Raw genomic sequence first — 24,774 nt, 5'->3', positions numbered from 1 at the left:
ATTATGATAATTTACATTTGAAAAATAATATTTGTGCAATTTGATTTCTTATTTTCACAATTTTTAATGCATTAAGTTTAATTAATTAATATTTTTCAATAATTTTAATTTGACATTTTCTATAACATTAACATATAAAGATTTGCAAACTAGTCTTAACAGCCTCCTTTATTGCCAAAATTTTTCACTGGAAGCGCTGGCATCGATTTTGTTGTCCCTACCAAGACTACGCACACAACGAATAGAAATACTATAAGAGTCTTTTTAGAAGAATACTAGCTGTTAAACCCGCTTCGCTGGGTTGTTTTTGCACATTTAAATATCAAAATTGTTAAATGAAAGACTTTTTTTTTAATTCTCTCTGTGTGTACGGAACAGTAAGATTTTTTTGGCCGATCCCAATATTATGTCTACACTCTCTGTGTGTACGGAAAAGTAAGGGAAAGATCGATAGAAACCCATGGAACATTCCAGAATATTCGAGAAAGTTCTAGAAAATTCGATAGAAATCCATAGAACATTCCAGAATGTTCGAGAAAATTCTAGAAAATTCGACAGAAACCCATGGAACATTCGAGAATATTCGAGAAAGTTCTAGAAAATTCGATAGAAATCCATAGAACATTCCAAAATGTTCGAGAAAATTCTAGAAAATTCGATAGAAATCCATGGAACATTCCAGAATTTTCGAGAAAAATCGAAAGACATTTGCGCCAGTAGCGCCATCTAGTGAAAATTGTACTATTGACAGTGGCGCCTATTATCTATTGAAAATTATTAGAACTATTTTTTTAATCTATTTTCTATGAATTCCTAGATCATTTTTAATTCCACCCCCACCAAACTCCCTTATTCACAATGCACCCCCACCAAACTCCCTTATTCACAATGGGAGCCTAAGGGCTACCCAATGACATAATCCCCTACCGAAGGTCAATGGTTAGTTTTAGGGAAAATCGGGGACATACAAACAAACACTCTCTTTTTATATATATAGATTAATGTTTTAAATATTCCCTATACTGATGTTAGAACTTTCGATATTTCCCTCACTTTTGCGGAATTCCTCAGGGGTCGAGCTAGTTCTCAGGAGCAAGACGTATTTTAACCCTTTTGTAACGATTATTAGGAAAGAAATATTCAAAATTTAACCGTTGTAAAATTAATTCTCAAATACATTGTTAGATGTCACACTATTTGTCAGATTAGTCTAAGTCTAAGATATATATTTTTTGTTTGTTCCAGTACATTCGTTACCGAATTTAACAGTATTATCACTGTCTGGATGCAGTAAATTAACGGACGACGGTGTGGAATTAATTGCAGAAAATTTACAAAAGTTACGTTCATTGGATCTGTCATGGTGTCCACGTGTCACGGACGCTGCACTTGAATATATTGCCTGTGATTTAAATCAATTGGAAGAATTAACATTGGATCGGTAAGTCTAAGTTCGAATTCTATATCCTAATATTATTTTATGTACTTTAGGTATAATTACTGTATCGATTACCTATAGAATAATATAGAGTGGACCATCATCGAAAATGTTTCCCCTTTTAGGGTTAATTAAGTCCAGAGGGGGGGTATAGTTTCGTGATTAACACACTTACGAAACTTCGTGAGTGGCTTCATTTCAGTGAAAGCTACAACATTTGCATTTACGAAAACTTTGAAATTGGGACGTTTTCAATATGTGGAAGACGGGAAACATGTCAATTTAACGACCTATTGAAAAATATGCACAACCTTTTGTTTTTTTCTTGATTGCAAGATATATGAATAGATATACGAAAGAATAATAGTGGCCTACAAAAATATTGGGCTGTTTGGTGTGACCTCCACTCCTAACATGTCGGAAAAACGGGAGTATGCAAATTTATGAACAACCGCGCCGGCTAGTTTTACACATTTTTTTTAATAAGTATAAGTAAAACTAAATGTAGATACTGGCCTACATATTTCATGAGTCGTTTTCTCAGACCTACTCCTTAAACATGTCACAATTTAACGACTATATGTTTTATTATGCTAACGCCCCAATTTCCAAAGTTTTCGTAAATAAAAAATGTTGTGGGTTACACAGAAATGAAGCCACTAACGAAGTTTCGTGAATGTGTTAATCTCACGAAATCATACCCCCCCCCCTGTACTGTGGACTATAATTTTCTAGACCGAAAAATTTCTTGGGTGTTTGATTTAGATACCACTCACTTGTTAGAATAAGTTAGATCGAAAGAAACTTATCTATCTCTTAAAAATTAAACTTAGCACATAAACTTAAGTGAAAATAATTTTTTTAAGGTTGTTCTGACCCTTAAGGACGTCCCTCGGGACAGACAAAAAAAATTACGACCCGCAAAATTTGAAACGTATGTATATACACTCATTTTTTTGGGAACGTCTTTAAGTAATTAATTTTGTATATCAATAATTTTTGATTGACCACTCTGTATACATCAAATATGTAAATTGAGTTGCCTATACTCTTGTATAAATATTTTATACATCTAATGTAAATATTTGTATAAAGTTTTCAAAGCTATCCCTACAAACAACAAGCTAACTCTCCTTATATTACGTCAATATCCAAATAATAATATAGGCAATATGTTCTATCAAATATGTAAAGTATATTGCCTATATTGTGATAAAAAAACATACTTTAATCTGCCACACCTGATGTCTACAACACATACATTGCTAATACTTCTTGGCATTTAAACTTATACATACATGCATACGTACATCGTTGGCTTTTATTTAATATGTTATCCTTAAAACATTGAGAAAATTTTCTATTTTACTATCTAGAAAGATTTAACCCTTAGCTGGCAACGTAAACGTGTGATTGTCCGAAATCCTGTATGAATCCTTATATTTCGAAGAGATTGTCGATGGTAACTCGGAAACTAATCATATCTCTATCCCTATCTCTATATATTATAAATGCGAAAGTAAGCATGTTTGTTTGTTACGCTTTCACGCTAAAACTAGATAATGGTTTTTAATGAAACTGTACAGCAAAATAGCTGATATATCAGAATAACACATGATCTATAATTTACAAAAATATATTTAAAAAAATAAAAAAATTGATGACATTTACCATTTTTAAAATTTTTAATTTATGGTTCAAAATTATGATTATAGATGGAGCAGATCTATGATCATCATTTTGAACCATAATTTAAAGAATTCTGTAAAAACTTAAAATAGTAAGTGTCAAACAAATCTTGGCCTGCTATTCTGATATACTCAATGAATTATGACTATTTTACATTTAACAAAATTAAAAACTGTGTTTATCAAGAGAGGGTGGAAACTATAAAGCGGTGGTTTTTACTTTTAAGCCCACTGAATCAATCTAGAAATTAAATAAACGTAACTTCTGAGTAAAGTCTGTACCATAGAGCTAAAGAGTAAAGAGAAAATACTTTCTACTTTCTATAACACCCACAGGCTTGAAATTACCTAGTAAAGGGCATTAGCGAAGACGAATACAACCACAAAGCTAAAATGCAAATGGAAAATAGGTTCTGCTTTAAAACACCTATAAATTATGCCTGCAGTTAAGGGTTGAATATGAGAGGATAAAAGATTTAAAATGTAAGTTTTTATCAGAATAAGGAGTTAAATATTTGTGTTTATTACTATTGACAAATCCTCTTTTTTTTTATATAAATCGTGATCACGTTTTGAATCGTTGAATCGTTTCTGCACCTTTATGAAAAATATTTTTGGCAATCGATCGAACATACAAATATACAAATAGGTTTATTGACTGGTCCTTAGACCAAAAAATGGATCGGAACCTATTCATCATAGCAGTTTAAAACGCATTTACATTCACTTCGAAATGTAACGATTTAACGGTAGTTTTTAAGATTCGTAAATTGGATTTCAGCGTCGTTTATACAAACGATAGAGAATATAAAACTGATAATTGATAAATGGCGTCAATGGCGTCTGGATTTTTATATAATTTAGAGACCAGGCTATTAAAAAAAAAGCTTTCAAAGATAAAAATTTCAGTCATTTATTGATTCAGTCAATATAGACGAAAAAAAGGCCGGACCTGGAAAAAATTACAATACTGGATCTGAGGTTATGGATCGTTAGGGGGGCATGTAAATAACTTAAGAAAAAATTAAGAGAATTTTTCGTTCCGCTGTTTTTGAGAAAATCCAAAAAAATGGGAAAAGAAAATTTGGAATGCGTTTTTCTCGGAATCTATTGGTTTAAGGGAAAAGTTTTTCAAATAAAAAATGTAGAAGACATTGTCAGCTACATTTTATGTCATTGGAGCAACGTCATACGAGTTAAATTACAAAAAGTAGGTGGCGTTAAAGTATCAAAAAAGGGTTTTTCACGATTTTCATTAAGAAAAAATGATGTTTTTGTAAAAGTGTAAATGAGAAAGTTGTTTGACTCAAAATTAGCTTCAACTTTTATTTAAACAATTTTTATGAAAAACTTACCGTTTCCGAGCTATAGTAAAACAATGTATGTTTAAAATAAACCAAGAAAATAAAAAGGAAATCAAGTACTCCTTTTCAAAATTTTAAAAAACTTAACTTTCAGATTTTTTAGCAAGCTGTATTTCAAAAAAGGTAAGTTTTACAAAAAAATTGTTTAAATAAAAGTTGAAGCTATTTTTGAGTCAAACAACTTTTTCATTTACACTTTTACAAAAAAATCATTTTTTCTTAATCAAAACCGTGGAAAACCCTTTTTTTGATACTTTAACGCCACCTACTTTTTGTAATTTAACTCGTATGACGTTGCTCCAATGACATAAAATGTAGCTGACAGTGTCTTCTACATTTTTTATTTGAAAAACTTTTCCCTTAAATCAATAGATTCCGAGAAAAACGCATTCCAAATTTTTTTTTCCCATTTTTTTGGATTTTCTCAAAAACAGCGGAACGAAAAATTCTCTTAATTTTTTTTTAAGTTATTTACATGCCTCCCTAACGATCCATAACCTCAGATCCAGTATTGTAATTTTTTCCAGTCAAAATGCCAGATTTACTGTACCATATCAAGCTCTTTCAATTATGAAAATTATCAGAGTTGGCTTAAAATGGTTTTTGAAGGAATCTCTACAATTTTTCTGGCTTTCACATAGATTGTGTCCCAGGTTCCATCAGAGCTTCTTTATCCACAATGAACAACGGAATATTCCCAGACAAAATTATAAATTTAACCAGTAAAAAGTTTTATTATGTAATTAATTTGTTAACAACAGAATAAAATATAATTGATAAGTACTTTGATAAGATTGAGGTTTAAATTTACGTCTCGTAACTACAACCTACTTGATCAAGTTTTAAGTATTTTTACACCTTTAGGCCACTTCAATTTTCTGTTATCTACATTTTATATTTCATTCATTAACAAACGAGGTACCTAGATACAGCTTACAGCCTCACGTGTGCATCCAGAGAGAGGCAATCGCATCTAATGTTCTCTCCAAAACGTAACCGCAAGTGAACTATTTTAGGTTGCTCTCTCTCTCCGGTTTAGATAAAAATTATTTTTTGGAGTGACTTTGACCCACAAAATACAAAAATCGACTTCATTTGAAGATTAACCGTCTTGTCTCTGAGATCAACACCCATAATCGTATACACAAGGCGGATTTTGGCCGATATATTAATAACTTATCGTCCAATCGTTAAATGAACCCGATTTTTGTATTTTTTGGGTCAAAATTACCCGAAATATCAAGTTTTATCAAGTTCCGAGCCATTAAATTTTTTATGATTTACTCGATTTTTTTCAAAAAATCCCTTAAAAAAATTGCAAAAAATCGAAAAATGTTTTTAGTCTCCGATTTCGATAAAACTCAGTATATAAGGTAATATCCATTTAACGATTAGGTGTTTAGTTTCTCACATAATCGTCTAAAATTATACAGGGTGGTATCTGAACCGATTTCAGTCGATATCTCAAAAGTTTTTCGTTCAAACGTAAAGTGAATCAGATTTTCTTGGTTATGAAAATTATAAAATTATTAATTACGCAAGAAATACTCATAAAAAGTTTATAGTACCCCTTCAAAAATTTTTTCTAGATCCGCGCTTGCAACCCTCCTCACCTTGTATGCAGTGTTCTTATAATACCTATATAAATAAAGGCACGTAACCAAACGAAAGCACTATCTTTTGTGACAGTGACAAAGATGGCACACAATATAAAAGTGATGTCACTACCAGAAAAACAAATCTTTTTAGATTTAAAATAAACGAGGGTAAACTCTGTTCGACTTCAAGGTAGAGTTAAAATAAATGAAAAACTTTCTATGTCGATTCAATGTTGACATAACAATCACGATAATTACTAAAAAGTAAAAACACAACTCAACGTTCAAAATGAGATGCAATAAATATATTTATCATACAGAATGCCACAAAAAAAAATGGCTATTTATCAATTTTAAGAGATAGTGATGAAAATAAAAATTTATGGAACCCCCGAAAGAAAATCTTCACGGTAAGAAATTTTTGCCGATATCACTATGTATCTAAAATTTTAAACATTGATGATTTTACCATTTAATGTATCGGAACATGAGCAACAGTTAGGGCGCATGAGCAGATGTCAGTATGGGTGTCAGGCCCATACTGATTGGTGATATCCACAACACTTCTGGCGAATAGTACTATTTAACACTGCAATTTCACTGACACTACCGGCAATATTTATTAAAATGACAAAATGGGTTAAGAATAATAGAGTGGTAAGCAGTGTGACAACAAACATAGCGTTTACACCTAAACTGAAAAGGATCGTAGTTCAATAAAGATTATTGATAAACGTGCCAAAAATCATATTGGAAAAAACAAGTGGCATTTCCATGGGACTCTACAATGTAGAATGGGACTCAAGACCATACTTTCGAGTTGAACTATTTACTAATGCAAGTAGGTTACGGCAATATTTAAACCAAATCAGCATTGTAATAAACGCCATGCATTTTTTACCGTGTTCGGCTCTCCAGAATTTTTTTCCCATTAAAAAGTTCGCCTCCTAAAACTACTCCTTGGGGGTCCTGTACTGAGGACACTATGCTATATTATCTTTAGTTTCATCACATCCAATATTCCCTCAGGACGTGTTACATCCGGTAAATGCAAAATATATGTTTGATGAAATGATATAACATTTTCCATGTTATCCCTCATTTTTCATGGTCAATACGTTCACGTCCTGTGGGTGTAGACAAACTCTTGTTTATAAAAAAATATAAAATATAAATTCATGTCAATAGAGGATTTCATATTTTTTTTTTTTACCTTCTTGACTTTCGTTCGTTCCTATTTACTTTTTTTAATTAGGTTCTCTGTTCATGCATACTATTTTTAAAAAAAATTGATTTGAAAAACGATAGTTTTAACCAATCAAACATGAAACATGGTATCTACGTTTTTAGTCGAAAATTCAATTTAGTCCTGTGTACAGTCAAGTATCGAATAAATTTTCAATTTTAAATTCATATGGATTAAGGTTACTCGAACAATACACTGCAACTTTACTGTACACTCTAATTTTTATACCATGTATATGAAATATACATGGTATATTAAGTTTAGTCCCAAGTTTGTAACGCCTAAAAATATTGATGTTACGAAAAAAATTTTGGTTTAGGTGTTCATAGAATCACCTAAGTATGTCTGTCGTCTGTCTGTCTGTCATCACGATTACTCAAAAACGAAAAGAGATATCAAGCTGAAATTTTTATAGTGTGCTTAAGACGTAAAAAGTGAGGTCGAGCTCGTAAATGAGCAACATAGGTCAATTGGACCTTGGGTCCGTAGGACCCATCTTGTAAACCGTTAGAGATAGAACAAATGTTTTCAACTTTTGTTTGAAACATTTTCTTGTAAACATCACTGTTTACCCACGAGGGCGCTAATTAGGTGAAAATTTTGTAGTATGAATTAATATGGGAATATCAGTTATGTGTGTGTAGCTATTTAAGAGTGGATATCTTTCTTTATTCACGTGACGTCAAAAAACAAACGATTGCGTCATCCAAACTGTCTATACATGGTATTTAAACAATTAACTCAGTCAATTGTTTGTTTTCACTTGTTTTTTCTTTTAATTTTAGCGTAAGGTACGAGAATTAATTTATAAAAGTAGAAATTTTTTACTTTTTAATTTATAGAAAAAGCAACATTATCGAAAATGTATGCGTTCATTCAAAATTTGTTATTCACAACATATTAAAATTCCAATTTTTTAATGATTAATTACATAAAACCCTTCATCAGATTTATTTAATGTCTGAATTAATGTTCCTTAATATCTGATCAACATAAAATGTATCGCATTTTTAAAGTTCAAATTTTTAAACAATAGGCAATATATTTTACATTCATACATGAATGGTTGCCTATAATACAAAATTAAATTATTTTTAACCTTTAGTTTCGTATAGGCAAATCAATTACACTAATACATAAACAGTTTCCTAATAATTAAAAGTTTTCAATTGTAGATTTTTGATTGTTGATTAAAATAGGCAATTTTATCAATTTTACTATACAAAGTGGGACACTTTAATCGATAGTGGGTAAAATTTTGTAGAGTCACTAAAAAACTATCCAAAATTTCGGTATGTACCGTCACTCTTTGAGCATTTGTGATAAGAAACACAACTCGAATACTTTTCGAGCGACATTTTCCGGGTGAGAAATATATAAGTAACAACTATTAGGGAAATACGAGCATTAATTACAAGTGAAACTCTTTTTCATTGTGTATTTGTATCTGTGTGTCTGTCTGCGGCATCGTAGCTCCTAAGCAGAAGAAACCATTTTGATTTTTTGTTTAAAAAGTAGTTGGATTAAGCGTGTTTATAGCGGTGTTTCAAGGTCGAGCTTCGGCTTCTGTACTCGATAACTAGAAAAATAGTGCTGATCTTAGAACGGCTAAGCAAATTTTCTTGAAACGTACCCAAGAATACACTCAATCAAATTACCTTCCAAACAAAAAAAAAAATCAAAATTGGTTCATCCATTTAGAAGCTTCGATAACACAAAGAAATCGATGAGATCTGATTTTTTGTCGGGGGTTTGTTTTAATTTTTAAATTATGTTATTAAAAATTAATATTTTCTACATACCTGAACCATATAAGTCGATCCGAAATTTTCTTCGAATAAGACACAAATATATGTCCACAATTTCCCTAAAAAATAAATTTACAAAATTTTAACATTGAAAATGTTTTTATTTCGCTGAATCGGTATTTTTAAATATTAATGTATATAAGCTGCAGGGTTGTTTTTTTATAAAAAATTGTATTTTTTCCCAAATAATAATAAATGGATGATAATTTATTTTTGTTTTTCAGATGTGTACACATAACAGACATCGGTGTCGGCTACATTTCAACAATGTTATCGTTGTCAGCATTATTTTTACGATGGTGCTCACAAGTTAGAGACTTTGGTTTACAACATTTATGTGGAATGAGAAATTTACAAGTACTCTCATTAGCTGGTCAGTATTTTGTATAATAAGACCTCGTATATAGGCCAATTATTGTGTTAGAAATTGCTAATGAATGGCAACTTAACGATTGTAGCAGAAGCAATAGAGAAATAATTTAATCCAGAAAAATTGATTTTATTCTACCAAACGCAAAAATTATCCAATTTGGATCAATCCAGTTCGTAACCCCACTAATTTTGGCACAAAATTTAAAAATGTTTGGTCTGATTTAACGTATCTTCAATAAATTTCGAAAATGCATGATCGTGATTTCTAAATTTGATATAAAGGATGAGATAAACGAATGACTGCCACGAAAAATGAAAAATATGACCCAAATTTAGTGGGTTTCAAAAGAAACTTCGTTCAAATGCGATAAAATATGGCCAAATTATCCAAAAAGTTGATTTTTTTAACTTTATGACGTCATCAAATCAAAAAAATTTGATTTAGGTCTACCACACGCAAATTTTATCCAATTTTGATCAATCAAGTACGTACTCCCACTAATTTTGGGTCATACTTTTCAAATATTTGGTTCAATTTAACGGATCTTCAATAAATTTCGAAAAAAACAGGATCGTGGTTTCTAAATTTGATATAAAGGCTAATATAAACGAATGACTACCACGAAAAATGGAGAGAATGACCCAAAGTTAGTGGGTTTCAAAAACAACTTCGTTCAAATACGATAAAATTTGGTCTAAATATCCAAAAAATTGCTTTTTTTGAGCTTTATGACGTCATCAAATCCAACAAAATTTGTGTTTGAAATATGTTTACTAACTATGAATTTGAAAATAATATTATCTTTGTTGTTTTTTAAACAGGTTGTCCTTTACTAACATCAAGTGGACTATCAAGTTTGATTCAACTACGGCATTTACAAGAATTAGAATTAACAAACTGTCCAGGTGCATCCAAAGAATTATTTGAATACTTACATGAACATTTGCCACGGTGTTTAATTATCGAGTGATTAATTTTATTTTTATTTAGAAAATCATTTTTTATTATTTATTTATTTAATTCCGAGAACTACCTCTCACTCACTCTATTAACTCTGCTATGCTGTCTCTCTTTCTCTCTCTCTCAACAAGAACATTGTTTAAACATTTGGCCAAAAACAATAAAATAATGCTTTTTTAGATCTGCTTCTCAAATAGCAAAATTAATATTTACTTAAACAAAAAAAAACTGTAACCTGTTAAGTGTGTTTAGAACGTTTAGGATGTGAACGCGAAAAGTAACGAACAGTATTTTATTAGATGGTAGAAGGCAGAAGCAGGACAAGAGCAGACAAATAAACAAGTTTCTGACCAGAAAAATGGATCAGGACTCTGATCTAGACGCCATAATTGAACATTTGTTAGAATCTCTCCAAGGCAACTCTGATAATTTAAGCTATGTATAATTAAATATAAATTAATTAAAATAAGTAAAATTTAAAAAAGAATTCACAAATTACACACTTTTTTTGGGCACAGTGTACTATGTTCATGACGTAGCAATTTAAAATATAAAAGCCTATAAAAATTAGGCATACAGATTTACTGTTACTCCATCTATTTTATTTTAGCTGATTTATATTTAAATGCATAAAATTTCAAATATTCGAAGGGATTCTAAAAATCGATTTAAATGGGGTCCAAATCAGAAAAGAACTTGTCCTTTATTATGGACACGCATTTACTAATGTGGTACCGTACCCAATATTTAAATTAATTCAGTATTAAATCTGTAAACCTTAAGTCATAAAGATCTGTAAACCTTAAGTCATTCAAGATGACTGTGTTCAGTCGATACAAGCGCTCGATTAACAATCTGACCATCATCTTGTCGTTCAACATTCAGGACACCGAAAATTTATTTGTTTTCTATAAGAAAAATTTGTGGAAGGTGTTACCAAGTGCTCGTATCGACCCATTATATTACGAATCGGATCTAGTGAAACTGTAATAACGGATTTTTTGATTCGATTTGAATCTTTAGTGTGTATGTCTATGTCATTTGGAGAAACAACAAACATTATTTCCTTTAACTCAAATTTTACGATCAGGCACATCTAAAAATTGTCAAGATTTGTTTAAAGGGCTCAAATTCGTAACTAATAGTTCGGGTAGTCGAAGCTATTAACCAAAAGTTCGAATAGCATTCCAGAAAGCTAAACCTATAAGAAAATAAAACGATTGCTTCGTAGATATAGGGAGTTAGAAAACGCTTATTCAGTATACCAATTATAAGGATAATAATTTTTGGAGTCACTTATCTTTGACTTTTCTCAAACTGACATAGAGCAAAACTTATAAATATCCTCATTTCCTAGATGTAAAATTGGGTGGAAAATTTGTGTGTTTCAAAAGTATTAATGACTATGATGGACAATAAATATAATTTAAAAAGAAAAAAAGAAAACTAATTTTTCCGCAGAACGTAGAGAATGATGTTAAGAATACTTAATGCTTTTTTGTTACTTGCATTAGAATCGAAAAGTTAACAACGCATTTAACTACAAGTAAAACACTACTCAGTTAGAATGTAGCGGCTGTGGAAATGTTATTATAAAAATGGCACATAAGGATCCAGATGAACCGCCAGATTTCATAATTAACTCGTGGGACACGAGGTACTCGCGAGATAAGTAGTGAATTTGTTGTCCGGAAAGTTCCGTAATTTAGTCGAAAGTAGCCAACTTTTCAAAATATAACCAAAAATAAAAAAGCAGACAAGTAAAAAACGGTTTTGGTTGGAACACTTTACATGTTCCAAACTGAACACAAATTTAGATTTTTCGATCATAAATTAAAAACTTTGACCGCTTATGACATAATTACGAATACCGGACTGTTCAAAACCTTACATTTTTCAAACGGCTTGATAATCTAATTGAATTTTCAAAGGGTCCTTGAATGCACACAACTTAGTTGAGTATCCAACTTGTCTCATTTTCATTATAAATTTAATTTCGATTAATCTTCCATCAGCGGTGATTCTACTTCTAGTTAAATGTTTGTATAGCTTTTTATCGTTTCATAATATTTTACAAAAAAATTGACTTCAATCACAAAAACTTTGATGTAAATTTTAAATATGTGATCTCTTCAAAAGCGATAAACCATAGGCCTACATTTATAAAAATCAGAAAAATTCACTTATAAATTGAGGCTAAAATTTATGTTTAATTTGCGAATTTACTAGAGTCTCTCACGGCAAAATTTCTTTGGTATGATAACCAAAATTGCTAATAAAATAATCTAAGAGATATTTTTGTGAAAAGCAACTCCAGAAAGTTTTCGGATTCTTTACAAAAATGGGTATTTTACTTGCAAGGTTGTTGTAAAAAAACGCTAAAATTTTCCTTCGTGCGTTAACTGGCAAATGAGAATCAAAGGGATGTCTCCCACAAAGTCTTTCCTCACGGTTTTCGTGCGATAAATAGTTTATTCTCCATTGAATGCGCAAAATTTATTTTTCACTTTCAATAGGGAATAAAATATTTGTCGTTGCGTCAAAAATCGTACAAAAATAGAGTACTTATCACCAGGATTGTACATACGGGTTAAACCCCTCCCATTGAGAATCTATCCGCATAAGTTTTGAATTAACAATGCTCGGTACATTCTTTGACTTGGTCTTTGAGTTGAGTGCTTCTAACAGAAATCCTGAATCTTGGCAAAGCTATCGAACTGACTGAGTCTGTGAAAAATATTTTGATTGAAAGAAGTGGAAACGCCATGAGCGATGTTAGCGATGAGTACGACACAAAATTGCGGAAACCAAATTTCGCGTCATAACAGACTCAATGCTCGAATGCACAGACTGATTCAGTTAAAGATTATAAATCGATTTTCAAATCATCGCAATATTTTCTCAAATTTTGCTTGTCTCAATTTTTGGGTGGCAAAAATTCACTCGAAATACTCGATATTTGTAACAAAACGCGTTTCCGAATGTCAACCAAATACTTCGCGTTTGTTATTTTTGCCTGTGGCATCAGCGACGAATGAACGCTCTTTTTCAACCATGCATCGTCTCAAAACATACCTTAGATCGTTTTAGCCCACATATGCACTCCTGAATAATTTAATTTTAAGTTTCGGGACTCGTTGCATAATTACTTGACAAAAATTTTAGCCTCAATATAGTCTCTTTAATATACTTAACTTGCTAATATTAAAAAATATTTAATAATAATAATAAAAATTAAACGTCCATATAAAATTGGAATTGAACAATTAAAAAAAAAAAATTAAATAAATTTTTCACTTGACGTTTAAGCAAGCAAGCAATTCCAAAAAAAAAAAAAAAATTACACTCTCTAATATAATATTTTTTTAATTTATAAAAAAAAAAAAGAAATGATATTTATATTATTAATGAATGAATTAATATAAAAACAATCTAATTCCAATTTTAGGTGATAATAATAATTAATGAATATTTTTAATTAAATAAGGATAATAAATAATTTTAGAAAATTAAATTAACATAATTAATAATAAATTAATTATAGATATTATATGGAATGCAGAAAAACATAAAAAAAAAACTATATATTTTTAGATAATTAATAATTGAAAATGCGTGTAAAATTGTATTGTAATAAAAAATTGAAAGAAAGAACCCTGAAACCGATCCTTTATAAATTTTACCCTACTCCAAAACCACTTATTGGTCTGGAGTTAAGTGTAGTATTTGACAGTCATTTTCAGAACGACTGAAAATTTGTGCACAGTGTTTCTAATAGGGTATTCCACTATTTTTGAAAAAGTACTTCAAAATGTTGATTTTGCTAATAAAAAGCCACCAAAAATTTATTTCGGAAAAATACACACGCTTTCTTGCCAAAAAATTAAATTTTTAAACCTTTTTTAAACTGTCAAAAACGCGGGCATCCAATTTGATGACGTAATATGGGTATCACTATACGAAATAACACAAATAATTTTGACAGATATATTCATAGACATCTGATTATAATAAATATAAATACTTATTATCTATGGATATATGATACCTAGCTGTCTACATTGAACTAACTGATGGTCTATGACTCATACCGATATGACATCACAGCAAGGCTTAATCGCGTTTTAGGTCACGTGATATACAGTTTAAAAATTACGATTTTTAATTTTAATATTTTAAAAGAAAACAGTGCTTTTATGACTCGAAATCAGAATATTTAAGTATATTTTTACATAAATTTTAACTTTTTTCAAATTTCATGATTTATTTTTGACTAACGATAATACCCTATTTCTTACCATTCTGAAATGATTATCAAAAACTACACATGACTCTGGTCCAATAAGAGAATACATGTTTTAAAATAAAATGTATGTGTGTATGTTTAAATGTATTAAGTGAACAAGAGAAATATTGTGAAAAGTAATGAATTATAGGTAAACTTTCCCCTATTTTGTAACAATCAAATGTTATTAGCTTTTCTTGAATTTATTTTTGTTGATAGAATTGTTTAGGAAAACGTGTCAAATATGACATCATAAACTTTATTATCAATCAAAAATTAATATTATTGACTGTCTTTTCCATCAGTTTTATATTTCAATTACTAGTCTAGTCGGCAAGTTCAAATTTGTGAAATATAGTCGTAAAAATTATAGGCCAGTCTCCTGGTAGACTATGTTGATTTTTTTTTTTTAAATGTTTTCTTGAGTTTAGGTTTGAATAGAGAGGTCAGGTCATCAAAAAAGTTGTAGCTAGAGTACATACGCACAGTTTTCCGTCAACTAATGGTCATTTTTAGGTTCTGGGGCCCAGCTATGCCCATTTTAACCGTATTTTCAATGATTTTTTCGAGTAGGAGGTTGGCTCTTGGTTTTCGAGGTTAGAATTATTTTAGATTGGCCAAATTTTATATGTTGTTAGAGCTGATTTATTTTATCTCGTCTAGAACCGGAGGTGTTGATCAAGATCCTATCTGGGCCCAATTTTGGGACTAAGAAAAAAATTTAAAATATAGGCGATAGATTTGGGCACTTTCAGTTTAAATCATAATTTGCGAACTCGTAGCTATCAATAAAATAATTATACAGTACTTTGAAGAAGAAAAAAAAAGGTATTTCGCTTTTCGCCATATTAAAATTAAGAAATTTAAATAAAAATTCTTACCTGTCGACTAGGTCTCCTATAAATGAAGGATTTTCCCCCAATTCCAGAGTTCGCTCACAAAACATTGGAAAAAACAATTATTATTTTTTCTTGAATAATTATTTACCTTTTGGAAATATTACCAAATCCTTAGGCAAAAAATATTTCAAAAAAAGCCAAAATCATTTGATACACTATTTCTATCTCTTACTCTTAAAAACGCTTTTTCCTTGCCAATAATAAACTACCCCCTCCCCTATTTCTACTATACTGTACATTAATTAATATTAAACTAATATTTACAAAAAAAATACGGGGGAAAAAATTTATAAAAACCAAGATAACTTTTGAAAAAAAAAAGCTAAGAAAAGATGTTTTCTTTTTACACAAAACTTTATACTCTTAAAGCCACACCAATGGTCATATAATTAATGTATGAGTTATAACTGGGCCTATAATCTATTGGGAACGAAAGGAAGTATGACCTATTCAAAATAATTCATGTTTTTAAATGTTCTAAATATGTTTAAAAAAATTGTCCGAAATACTAAAAATACAATGAAAATAACACATGAAATTTATTAAATAGAGTCTGGCCAAATAGGAATTAAAATGGAATCAAAATGGCCACTGTATAAATATTGGCCAGATTTTATTTTGATGTGAATTTAATGTCTAATCAAAGATGGCAGTACTGCATTTTTATGTCTTAAGATTCGTACTTTTAATTTATTGCATTTGGTTTCTGAAAGATTGCTGGCCGGTTATCATACCTTACATTCTTGGATACTCCGATCAGTCACGATACATTCGAGATGAAATCAGGGACATTCAGAAAGATTTGGTGTTGCTACCGGCAAGAAATCTGGCAGATATTGGCCACTGTTCGTTTTTTAAATCTGAACAAATTCACATAAAAATATTAAAGGCTTCGTAAATGTAAACTTTAATAAAATACCTACAAAATTTCCTCTGAAAAAGTCAAAGTAATATAGGACAGACGGAACTATTGAATTAACAAACGTCGAGGTAAGGGCGACGAATAATTTGTTTTATAAGTTCTCGTACATAGTTATTATAATTTTTTTTTTAATGGCCCAATTTTTTTAAAGTTAAAAGTTAACAAAATCAAGATATGCAAAAAAAATCCACTTAAAAAACAAATTTTATGTAAATATTAATTAAATTATAAAATAAAAATTGTAAACTGTGTTATGTTGTAATAATATCCGATTGTTACCGTCTACATTCAAAAGAGTTTTATTTTAATATTACCTTGATCCCCGTCGTTCCATGTAAGAGCAGGCTGCTCCATTACTAACGCCTGTAAAGGGTAGAGATAAGGAGAATCATCTTTGTACCTATATAAAAAGTGTTCATCGAAAATTGGTGGTGCTAGTAGCAAAAGTTGTAAGTTTTAAAAGAAAGTAATAAGAGTAAGATGAAGACCTAAACAAGTTGTTAGAGAAGGATAGAGAAGTTCACATCAAATAGCTTTTGCTACACAAGTGCCATTCTGGTCAATTTTAGAACGATTATAACTTTTTTTTTTAATAGAAAATTCATATAAAAAATTAAAAAAATATTATTACTGTATGCAAAAAACTGAAAAATTATATAATAAACAAAGTTCATATCCAATCCCATTTTGTAATTTTTTATGCAATATAAATTACATATTTGATGTAATATTGCTTTTTAACTTAATAATGTTTTAAAGACATAACTCACTTATGAATTTATCAAAATAATTATGTCTTTTATAAACTAGATTTTCTAGAACTTATTTTAAACAGATTTTTAAAACTTCATGAAGTTCAAAAATAACCCATATGTTATATAAAATAAATAAGTTATGTTATACTGGTTATTGATCATGATTGTTAGTTTTAATTTCTTACCTTTATCCACAATTTATACGAAGTAGGAACACCATTTTATATAAAAAAAATACTAAATAATTTTTTTTATTTATAAACATAAAGCATTCAAGTTTTTTTAATTTAAAAATTTGTAATATTAATAAAATAAAAGCACTCAAAAATATTAAATCAAACGAAATAGACGCTAAACTTTCGTTTGTTTTACATAGTCGGTAATACAGATTATAGATCATTGGCACAAGATTTGAAAATTTAACGAATCGAATTATAAACTTAAAAACTAATGTTTCGTTCTCAAACAAGTTATGTTATCAACTCTATAATATTATTTATTTATATATACTTCGATAAATTTTGAAAAAAAAATAATTTAAAACCGTTAAAGTCCTGAAAATAGCTTTTTAACTAGCATAATATCCAATTGTTAACAGCTGCCTTTTAATAATTCTATTTTCTTACCTTTATCTTTATGTCACAATTAATAGGACACATAATTTTATTTATGAACACTTAATAAATATCTATAAAAAAACACTAAATTTTTAAGTTTTTTTACTTTAAAACTAATTGAATTAGGAGACGAAGTACTCATGAATCTCAAATCAAATGAAAAAGACGCTACGTTTTGAACAGTCGATAATACAGATCACGAGAAAAAAAAACGATTAAAATTCAAATTACAGAATTAGATTTTGGAATTCAAAATCTAAAGACAATCGATTAGTTATTTATATATACTTCGATTAATTTTGAAAAAAAATAAAAATTAAAACCGTTTAAGTCCTGTAAACAGCTTTTTAACTAGCATAATATTCAATTGTTAACAGCTACGTTTTAAAAGTTTTATCTTCTTACCTTTATTTTTATGTTACAGCTGATATGACACGGAATTTTATTTATGAACACTTAATATTAATAAATATCTATAAAAATCACTAAATTTTTAAGTTTTTTTATTTTAAAATTAATTGAATTAGTAAACGAAGTGTACTCACGAATCTCAAGATCTCAAATCACACGAAAGAGACGCTACGTTTTGAAAAGCCGATAATACAGATCACGAGAAATTAAAAAAAAACGTTTACAAGTCGAATTCCAGGGTTGGATTTTGGAATTCAAAATCTAAAGACAATCGAAGCAATTATTCTTTTCAAAAAATAAAGAATTCACCTTTTTTAAGTAATTTACAAATAATTTATAATCCCTGGACACAATTTACCTCGAATAACTCGTGTACAATGGAATGCCTCAAAAATGTATCTCGATTTTTTTCAAAAAGATACTTTTTGGGCCCAAAAATAAATACATTAAGCTTGTTTAGATTAGAATTTTTCGAGATATCTCCAGAATAATAATTAAGCCACCCAAAAACATCTTAGGGTGTATTTTGTCATGTACTACCGAACATCAGGATATCAGGATCAAATTTTTTTTGCTTCTGTTGGTCGAAATAAAAAGAAGATCGTAATTAAAAAAGAAACCAAATAATTTTGTTATCAATTAAAATTTTTATTGAATACAATAATTTTAATTTAATTTTTTTTAGACATTTTTATTAAATTTTTTTGGGTTTATAATAAACGCTACGTAAGGGAAAAAATGAAAGTTTTTATTGCAATATTCTCTTGAAATATTTTTACGAAAATCTGATGAGCATATTCAAAGAAGAATGTTACGAATTCAGTTTTGAATTATTTATCGATTATGCCGTATAATTGTTAATTTTGTTTCTATATACCGATTTTTTTTTTAGTAAGTGTAAGCTGACGATGCTCTCCTAAGGATTATAATTATGTTTTTGATGTGCTGTTACATATTTCCTGTTCTAACTTTGTAAATAAACCTTATAATCCTCAAGTTATAGTCATTCAAACGCTAGGGGGTTTTTTATTCACTCCCATTATTCGTATTACAAACAGATAGGTCAAAAACATAATTATAATGAACAGAAGAATAAACTCTGAACAACTGTAAATTACTCAAATATTCTGTGAGATTTCGTACTTTTTGAAAGAGTTATTAAGAGTTAGAATAAACAGAGTTTCTCGGAATTGAGAGAAGCACAGAAGTATTGAGATAAAACAAAAACTTCTGTGCTCCTCTCTATAAAGGTATATAGAGAGGAGCACAGAAGACTTATGTATATAGTATCGTTGAATTTGTCCATTCTTTACGTTGGTTTCTTTTAAATAAAGGTTTCGCCTTTTACAAAAGAAGAAATTTATTGGAGAAGAACTAAAAGATGAATTTTACATTTCAGTTCTATTTATTCTGAAACACTCTATTCATTATTCATTCTGCTTTTATTACTCTACTAAACAACTCCGAAAAAGTCAGAATTCTTAATAACTCTTCCAAAAATTAAGAAGTCCCACAGAATATTTGAGTTATTTAGAGCTGTTCGGAGTTTATTAGATTTATTCACACTTTCTTTTATTTTTTTAGAAAAAAAAGTTATATTTTAGAGATTTCAAGACTTTTTCATAAAAGTATTTCCACCAAGAAGTTCTCTGAATAATTGTTCCTAGTTGAATACATTAATTGTATTCAGCTCAAGTTAACGACTGTGCTATTACATACATTTCAAACAATTTTGTAATAACAAATTTGATTTCCTCAAATTTCCAGCTGTTCTAAAATGATTAACAATATCGTAGGAAAAAAACAGTGGATAAAAACTTTATAAATAATTCAAAAATGAACTCCTCAAACTTCTTGATCATTAATTTTGATGGATATGGACATGGAGACTAGAGAAGGAGACTAAACTCAAGTGAGAGAATTGACTATATATTATAGCTTCATCTTTTGTACCACTAGCGTCGCTAGTTTTCCTTTTGCACCGAAATGAATATAGTATAATAACTAGGAGTGAATAAAAGTATAGTACATGGAGGTTAGAAAGAAGGAGAACGATCGCTACGTGCTAAAGCATTAGCCCGACTGTCCCTGAAAATTTGTAGAATTTATAGTTCGTTTTTCAGCTACCAGTCGGTAAGTAGTATCTACGAAGTTGGCTATTTATTATATTAGTACAAGTAGATGAAGTTAGTTGCATAATTTTCAAATTGAATTATATTATTTACACGTATATTAAACATTGATAGATCATTTGAAATTAGCGCACAACAGCCCGCTTTTAATGAGACAACTTAGCGATCGCAGCGCCTCACTTATTTTGTCCATATTTTGAGGACAATATTTTCTATAGCGATCGTTCTCCTTCTTTATAACCTCCATGGTATAGTATTTAAAAATTTTTCCATTCACTCCTATTAACTATACTATATTCAATTCCGTACAAAAAGAACACTACCGACATCTTATTGATGACAGTCATTTGTTTACATGCAAGTTCAGTCGTCTTTTCTAGTCTCCATGGATATGGGGATGGTTATAAAATGGTGATTATTAAAAATACACACTAACATCGTTTTTGTTTTCCATCTAAATTTTTAGTTGATAAATATTTCAATGCTAATTTCCGTGTTTTATTTTTTAGACTTTAGTAGCTTTAGCTTATTATTTTATATTTAAAATAAAAATTGAATTAAACATATAAGAAATAGTTATTAAAATTATAAATGATATCTTTTTCTCTTTCTAGTACGAAAATAATATTTAATCTTAAAAATTTCAAAAAAAAAACTATGTATCATACACAAGTGTACTGAGTTCAAAGTGTTCAATCGGACCTGCTACGCTATTTTCCATTATTTTTAAATTTATAAGGAACTGTCTTCCATTTTCAATGTAATTGAAGTTATATTTCGTTAGTGTTGAAGTTAGTTACAATTTTTTAACATCATGAAGGATAAACGAAATGTCACTCACAATAGACAACGATAGATAGATGATATATTAGGTGTCATCTATGAACACAACAGATAGATAAACTTACATAATCGAAATTACTATTTTCTATAGTGAGTGCATCATGAAACAATAGATTATTTCTTTACATTATTTATAAATTATTATATTTGTTTTTTAATCGAAAAAGTATAACTTCTCACATATCAAAGTAACAGTCCTTTTCTATTGACATACCAAAAAGTTTTCCAATGATTCTAGTTTCTAGTTAGTGTTTTTCGAGGTTCTTTTTTGTAAATTATATATTTCATAACGCCTGCAATATTACTAGTATAAATTATTTGGAAGGAAGCGAACAAAAAAACAATTTTTGAACAGAATTTGGACAAACAAGAAAATCGTAACTATTTTTTCAAACGATTTAATAACAAACGTCAAAATTATAAAATTAGAAAACCAATTCCGAAATATATTTATAATAAAAATCACTCCAACTGTAAAATTTTGTTTTATTAGAGTTAAGTCCAGGGTCCGGCGTTGTATTTGACAGTAAAATTGATGAATATTTCAATAAGAAGGTAATTGAATAAAAAACTGCAAAAAGAATTTTGGTCATTTTGCCTCGTTTGACAGCTTCTTAAATTTCCAGACGTTCTAAAAAAAACAGTCAAATACTAAGCCTATCCTTAGACAAATAAACTGAAGAGTGCTCGCATCACAGTCGAATTTTCATCTCATTTAATTTCGCTGTTCGATTTTATGTCTTAAAGATTCAGAAGGAAAAAGTATAACGCTAGTATATTGTGTTTTTAACTCTCAAATTTTGATTGGTTGTGCCCAAAAGCCATTAAGATAATACCCTAGAGCTGTATAAACATAGGAAATGCAACAAACGAATTCCTAAAAAGAGACAAACATCTACAGCTATACGCACCTACTTTATCTGTCTCTCTTTACTGCGAGCAACCTTTTAGCGGCGACTTTGTAGCTCTATGGTATTGTCTCTATGCCATAACATTATGAAATATAACATTTTTCAAAATATCAATTTTTTTTTAAATATTTATTTTCCAGTACATTTTGTGTAGAAATTTTTTCAAAAATAAAGCCAATAGAAATGATGGTCTGAATAAATTTGGCAATTGTTTTAATTTAATTTTTGTATTTTAACATTTAAACACAGGAAAAACTTGAATGTTTTTCAATGTATTTTTTTTTTAAACTTTTTTTTTTTGACATTTGCAACATTATTAACTTCACTTTTTTCAATAAATATATCAAATATCAAGACAGTTATGTTTTTTATTGAATTTTTCCGATAAAGAAAAAAACATAGCGCCTTTTTTTTTTGTTTTTAGAGATATAAATTTTCCTAACAGAAAAAAATATACTTACACATTTTTGGCCCCTCATTTCGCTATTGAAAAAAAGAGATTATTGAAAATTACAAGCTTAGAAATTGATCTTATTTGCTCAAAAATCATTAAGTATTTAAAAGTTATCTTTCTTGTTTTTCCTTGCTTCAAATTTGGAAATATAAACTACGAGATTTTTGTTTGGAGTAATCCTTTTGACAAAATATTTTCCTCAAGTAATTCTGAAAGTACTGCCGCGTAAGCTCTCTCTCACTTTACAACAAATCAAAAGATTTGAAGTCTCAGTAACGCGGAACTCTCGTCTGTAATACGAGAAAATGAGGCAGCTTAATATATTGTAATCTTAACGATTTAACGATCAATTTGTCCAAAAGAATACTTCCAAGCTTTTAATTTAAAAAGATAAATCGAACGATTCTTATACAATTTCTAAGAAATTATTTTCGGGGAAAACAGAAAATTATTTAATATCAAAATCAAGGCATTTGACACTTGGCCCCTTTATACCCAAAATGGACCACGGACCACTGTGTATGAAGAATAGCTTTTTCCCAGAACTTGGGAAAATATTCTTCTTGTCATTATGAACAAATGCCTCAATGGTGTCCATGTTAAAGTTCCCGAGGATTGCACATTATAAGGATTGCATGTGATATAACCTCTTGAAATTCAATGAAAATTTGATATTGAATACCTCGAAAACGGCACCGTCAGCGAGATTTTTACGCTTTGAGACATTTGTTCAGAATGACAAGAAGCCATTCTGCATATACAGTGATCCGAGGTCCTTCTTATTTCACATATCTCTTCAGTATAAAGGGTTAAATTTTAAGTAACTGTTGACACTTTCTGTATAAAGATTTCAAAAAGCACCTCACTTTTTGATTAATCTTTTCCATTGTAGATTTCTTTCAAATGATGACATTTACCAATAACTTAATAATAAAAGTGAGGCAAGGGGGAAAATTGGATGAACAATTATATTTGATAAAAATTAGTTTACAGAGAGAAATGTAATAAATTAAAGAGAAAGATAGTATGTGTGTCGGGGGTGGTGGTAAAAGGGAGATAAAGAGGGTAATTAGAGTTAGATAACTGCTTCAATTAAATAATGAGGGGGTTGGGTGTAGAGAGAGGGGGGAATGAAGGTATTATAATGAACGTAAGTTATATTTATATAGAGTAGTTTTACTTTAGAAATATCTCTAAGCAAAATTATGATTTGAAAGTAGAAGGCAGCCTAAATAAATTTGAGTTAGGCACACACAACTACTGCGGAGAGCGCACCAACGTTTTTGGTCCAAACAAAAAATTTTGTAATAAATTTTCTGAATTAACCATTATTTCAAAACGTTGTTTTGATGTAATTTTATATGTTTGTTTGTTTTTTTGTTTTAAACACGGGCGACAACAAAATGGTGGACGACAATACAACAAAATGGCCGTACAATTAGAGGAGTGTGGACGACACTGTCACACACACACCACACATACGCCACATACATTATAACAACATTGTCGCCATATTTGTTTTATAATTTTTTTTTGTAATTATTTTTACCACGCATGCGCACGCGCATCTACATTGAATACGATCGCTTCATTTGTTTTGTTTGTTTTTGTATGTTTTTTACGCTATACGTTATACGATAGCCTAGCAGTGTGGTTGTGTAGCATGCGCACGTTTTTTTGTATGTTTGATTTGTAGTGGTTTTTAGATCATTAGATTTTTATGAGAGTGTGAACCAGGCAGGTGTTTGACCTGCTTACATTTGATGGACCCGTTCACACCCATGGAGTCCAGCCCTCATACAATAGAGCTAGATTCTCTAAATTCGTTGCTTCACGAATTACATAATCGACCTGCAACAAATAAAGAAAAAAACAAATTAATTTCAAGCGAATATATCCAAACCGGTAACAGGCGTGGATCTAGTCCACAAAAAGGTTGTGGACAAAGCCACCCGTAAACCGACCAAGTGCAAATCGGAGCAGAGACTTACTCCAGAGGAGATGTTTAAAAAAAATAGTATGCCCTGACCAAGATTGGCCGGGTATAACAACATTGAGGGAATTATTTGG

General features: G+C 29.7%; 2 protein-coding genes and 1 long non-coding RNA gene across 4 annotated transcripts in view; 1 reads left to right on the top strand and 2 right to left on the bottom strand.

Moving 5' to 3' along the window:
- Window positions 1-10,485, top strand: part of LOC123298011 (F-box/LRR-repeat protein 16) — a 66,414-nt gene extending 55,929 nt beyond the window's left edge. Inside the window, exons 4-6 of the mRNA XM_044879873.1 lie at window positions 1,246-1,441; window positions 9,367-9,515; window positions 10,337-10,485. Coding sequence (XP_044735808.1) covers window positions 1,246-1,441; window positions 9,367-9,515; window positions 10,337-10,485 — 494 coding nt within the window. The remainder of the gene's footprint in view (window positions 1-1,245; window positions 1,442-9,366; window positions 9,516-10,336) is intronic.
- A 97-nt stretch (window positions 10,486-10,582) lies between these two features.
- Window positions 10,583-22,525, bottom strand: LOC123298146. The gene is made up of 3 exons (XR_006535258.1): window positions 22,239-22,525; window positions 13,905-13,907; window positions 10,583-10,597 (listed from the first exon to the last, which is right to left on the bottom strand). It is a non-coding gene; the product is annotated as an uncharacterized LOC123298146 (long non-coding RNA).
- A 147-nt stretch (window positions 22,526-22,672) lies between these two features.
- The window catches only part of LOC123298144 (serine/threonine-protein kinase SMG1), a 36,438-nt gene continuing 34,336 nt past the window's right edge, over window positions 22,673-24,774 (bottom strand). For both annotated transcript variants that reach the window (XM_044880060.1, XM_044880061.1), the window contains exon 7: window positions 22,673-24,555. In XM_044880060.1, the coding sequence (XP_044735995.1) occupies window positions 24,478-24,555 (78 nt within the window). In that variant the 3' untranslated portion in view covers window positions 22,673-24,477. The remainder of the gene's footprint in view (window positions 24,556-24,774) is intronic.

Source organism: Chrysoperla carnea, chromosome 4, assembly GCF_905475395.1.
Source record: "Chrysoperla carnea chromosome 4, inChrCarn1.1, whole genome shotgun sequence".
Lineage (NCBI taxonomy): Eukaryota > Metazoa > Arthropoda > Insecta > Neuroptera > Chrysopidae > Chrysoperla > Chrysoperla carnea.
This window is presented reverse-complemented; position numbering and strand designations above follow the sequence as displayed.